General features: G+C 41.9%; 1 protein-coding gene across 1 annotated transcript; it reads right to left on the bottom strand.

Annotated features, from left to right (window-relative positions):
• Window positions 1-60: 60 nt before the first annotated feature.
• LOC106944053 (SWI/SNF-related matrix-associated actin-dependent regulator of chromatin subfamily A-like protein 1) lies at window positions 61-3,317 on the bottom strand. The gene is made up of 7 exons (XM_015027318.1): window positions 2,495-3,317; window positions 2,109-2,421; window positions 1,208-1,258; window positions 859-1,113; window positions 703-753; window positions 437-620; window positions 61-244 (listed from the first exon to the last, which is right to left on the bottom strand). The coding sequence occupies exons 1-7, from the start codon at window positions 2,804-2,806 to the stop codon at window positions 82-84; spliced, it is 1,329 nt and encodes a 442-aa protein (XP_014882804.1). The 5' UTR covers window positions 2,807-3,317; the 3' UTR covers window positions 61-81.
• Between the last annotated feature and the right edge of the window lie 299 nt (window positions 3,318-3,616).

Below are 3,616 nucleotides of genomic sequence, written 5' to 3'. Positions count from 1 at the left end.
GTACAGCTCGTATAATAAGTAAAGCTTAGTCTCTTTTCTTTGGGCATCATTAAATGCAAACAAAGAGTTAAATAGTTAGCTTTATTTTTGTACCTCCGCCCAGGTGAACCGAACAGATGAAGGCGTCACCACCAACAAGGGCCACTCGTTCCTGTAGTAGGCCGCTATGCAGATGGCCTGCACCGTCTTTCCCAAGCCCATGTCATCAGCCAGGAGGAGGCGGCCTTGCTTAGACACTGCAAAGCTGCGTGCAAGTAAAAAAAAAAATACAAAATTCAAAATTACAGATAACTCTCAGCAAACAACCTAAAACTGAACTGGTCAACAAAGACTCATTATCTCCAGACTTTTACGAACGACCCGAGATGTAAAGTGGTATTGACTTATTGGGTATGTTGTGCTGAGAGAGCAGGAGCTGCTGCCCAGATACACCTACTTGACTCCCTCCTTCTGGAAGGGCATGAGGCTGGAGGTGAGGGTGGGGTCGATGCTTGAGAGGTCCGCCTCAGGGACGTCTGAAGACTTGGCGACGGTCCCGTTGAAGCTGGCAGCGAACGCCTGAATTACTGCCCTGGGAAGAGGCTCCACCTCCACTCCTGCCATCCCACTGAGCAGATCCACTGAGCAGGAAACATGACATGGTTAGACAAGATGGTGAAGGCAGCACAGACAGTGAGGAGAGCAGCAATAAAATGGTGTTACTCAGTCTCTTGTAGTCCTCCAGTGAAAAGCTCCACTTTCGTGTCTTCATGTCTGCAATAAAGGTGAATTTTGAAGAAACCTTTAGAACGCCACAAAAACATTAGGAAAGCCTGAAATTAATAAAAAAAATAAAAATAAAAAAGGAGGCTTTTGTACCATAGTTTTTTGTTGGCATCTGCTTAAACACTGCGATGACGTCAGCATGGTAAGGGATGTCAACCTCAAACTTCGTCCGCGACACCAGGATGCACTGCCCTTGCACACTGGCGCCGGGTTTCTGCCAGCCATTGCACAGCTTCAGCAGCGCCGCCAGTGCTGCACCGTCACAGGGTCGGCTGGGCGCCGAGTCCAAAGCGGCGATTCCCTCCAGCGGCCTCAGGGAAACCGAGGGAATGGCAGCCACCTGGTCCACTGCAGCAGGACGTCAAAATACAGAAACACCACAAATTGTGCTTTCAACCTTTAAGCTTACTTTAAAGAGCTGATTTGTTCTTAGTTTCCATACTCAGCTGTGTGTAGTCATCCAGACTGAAGTTCCATGTTTTTGTGGCAGGATCTACGGCAGAGAAAAAGATTTCATTGCTCCAAAAGAAAGTGCAAACTTGGGATACTTACTTAAAGTCAGACAAATATCCAGATCAACAACAATCAAGGCATCTAGTCTATTGCAACTATGGATGATTTATTCTCTTCATCAGGGAAAAGCACAACAATGCTCCCATCATTAAAAGAGTTGTTTTCTTAAATAATTAAATTTTATCTCATTTAAGTGCTCTTTCAATCCTAACCCTGTGGCTGACTTTACATTGATTTGGCTTTAATGATCAAAACTGAGCATCAGCTGAAGGATTAAATATATATTTGGTGTCCAGAATTTGTACAAATTTCCATTACAGAGTTAATATTATATCATATTATATTTTAATTTACAAAAACTCAAACTTCCCGCTATTCTGTTCGTTCTCAAGCCATTAAAAAAGCAAAAAAAACATTTCAACTTGAATTTGTGGTATGTATTTAAAGATGAGGTTTTATCAATGACAGATGGCTCAACATTACTGAATAAGCAGATCGATGGATAGACATATGAATGGACAAACAAATATATTGATGGATAAGTAAACAGGCACATGGATGAGTTGACGAATGAATGGACGGTTTGATAAACAGATGAATAAATGCAGCTTTGAGAGAATGGGATATGGACTAATGTCTGCAGCTAAAAATGTATTTTTTCATCATGCTTTTTTTTTTTTATTCGCACTTATATTCACCTGGCGGATACTTAAATTTTACTCCTGATTCATTAGACTGCGAACTAACCCATGATTTTTTGAGAAAGTTTACTTTTATGGTCTCTTTTAAATGTCATATGTGTGAAGGTGGCTACACTGTTGGATACTCACCATAGTTCTTTGAAGGGATGGACTTAAAAACGGCAATAAGCTCTGCATGATAGCCCACTTCTACCTTGAAACGATCCTCTGCATGAGGCACACACTTCCCTCTCACAGAGATGGCAGCCTTCTTTGCAGCAGCCGATGTGCTGCATCTTGGAGGAGGCTGCGCTGCAGGTATGCTGGGTGGCTTGTAGAATGAGCCAACTGCACTTCCAGATGTGACAGAAATGGCCTGAACTGGCTTCACACCAACATTTCCTCCACCAGATGACCCAAGGTTTTGCAAGTGCTGATTTGTTCGAGGAGGAGGAGCAGTGACCTGAAAATATAACTTATCGATTAAAGAATAAAGAAAACTTCTCGCAGGTTAGATCTGTATGAAAATTTCTCACCTGTCTGAACGAGTTATTCTGAGTATTCTTGTTGACTTGATTGCTAGTACCAGGTAGCAGCTGTTGGTTTGGTCTGTGGATCTGATTGCTGGTTATCTGTGAGTCTTGTTTAAAAGGTGGGACAAACCGTGGTGGTACAGACAAAGGAGGATTTCTGTGATTTTCGCTCTGCTTGGGGAAATCTGTCTGCACTGAAGCACCATTAAATCCCGCTGAAGTCTGCTGTCCGAGTCTTTGGGCTCTTCGCTCCAAAGCTTTCCGTCTGTTCTCCTCTATCTTCCGCTGCTGCTCTGCAGTCAGCTGGTTGGACATGGTGGGAGATTCCTAATTAATTAACACAAATTCGAGCTCACCTTAACACGCGGTTACCAGTAAAAGGGTGATCCATGGAGAAAACACAGGGCTAAGCGTTAAGCTTACAGGCTGTAAACAGACAGTAGCCAACAGCCAATTAGGCTAATGTGTCATCAACGGCCAGATATTATCACTCCGGTTTAACTGGGAATTGAGTTTGTTCAGCTTATATGACCATCATCATTGTCAAAACTACTGAATATCCTCATAAAAACAAGCCGAATCAGCTGCTAACTTTTTAGCTAGTTTAGGATCTGCCGCGCAGGAAGTGACGAATGACAACAAGCGGTTCGGGTGTAAGTGGCAGTTGCTATGAGTGATGGGAGAACGATTGTTTTGAAAGATTCAAGTCTTTTGGCTCGGTTCCCTTAAAAGAAACGGCTTTTAAGGTTCCCAGTTCCTTACTTCAGCATTTATCACTAATATACATCTATTTTAGCATAATTTGGGGATTTCGTTTTTGATAAGCAATTTTCATATTCACTATTTCATAAAAGGCGTTTTCCAGCATTGTTTTCAGTTTAAAAAAAAGTGTCGTTGTTTAAAACAAACAACTTGTGTTTCCTCCCTGAAGCTTTTGCCTTTGGGTTTATTTCTCTTGAGAGTCCAGTAGCTTAATGTCTCATGAAGACAGTGAAAATGCTCAGATTTGCACATTACATTTTATTTAATTATATGTTCTTTATTGAAGATTTGTATTACATTCTATTTCTATTTTGTGGTTTTGATTGTATGTTGGACGGACCAGTTGTCTGTTATGAATTATGA

This window comes from Poecilia latipinna, unplaced genomic scaffold, assembly GCF_001443285.1.
Source record: "Poecilia latipinna isolate Pla-1442-1.1 unplaced genomic scaffold, P_latipinna-1.0 Scaffold6733, whole genome shotgun sequence".
NCBI lineage: Eukaryota > Metazoa > Chordata > Actinopteri > Cyprinodontiformes > Poeciliidae > Poecilia > Poecilia latipinna.
This window is presented reverse-complemented; position numbering and strand designations above follow the sequence as displayed.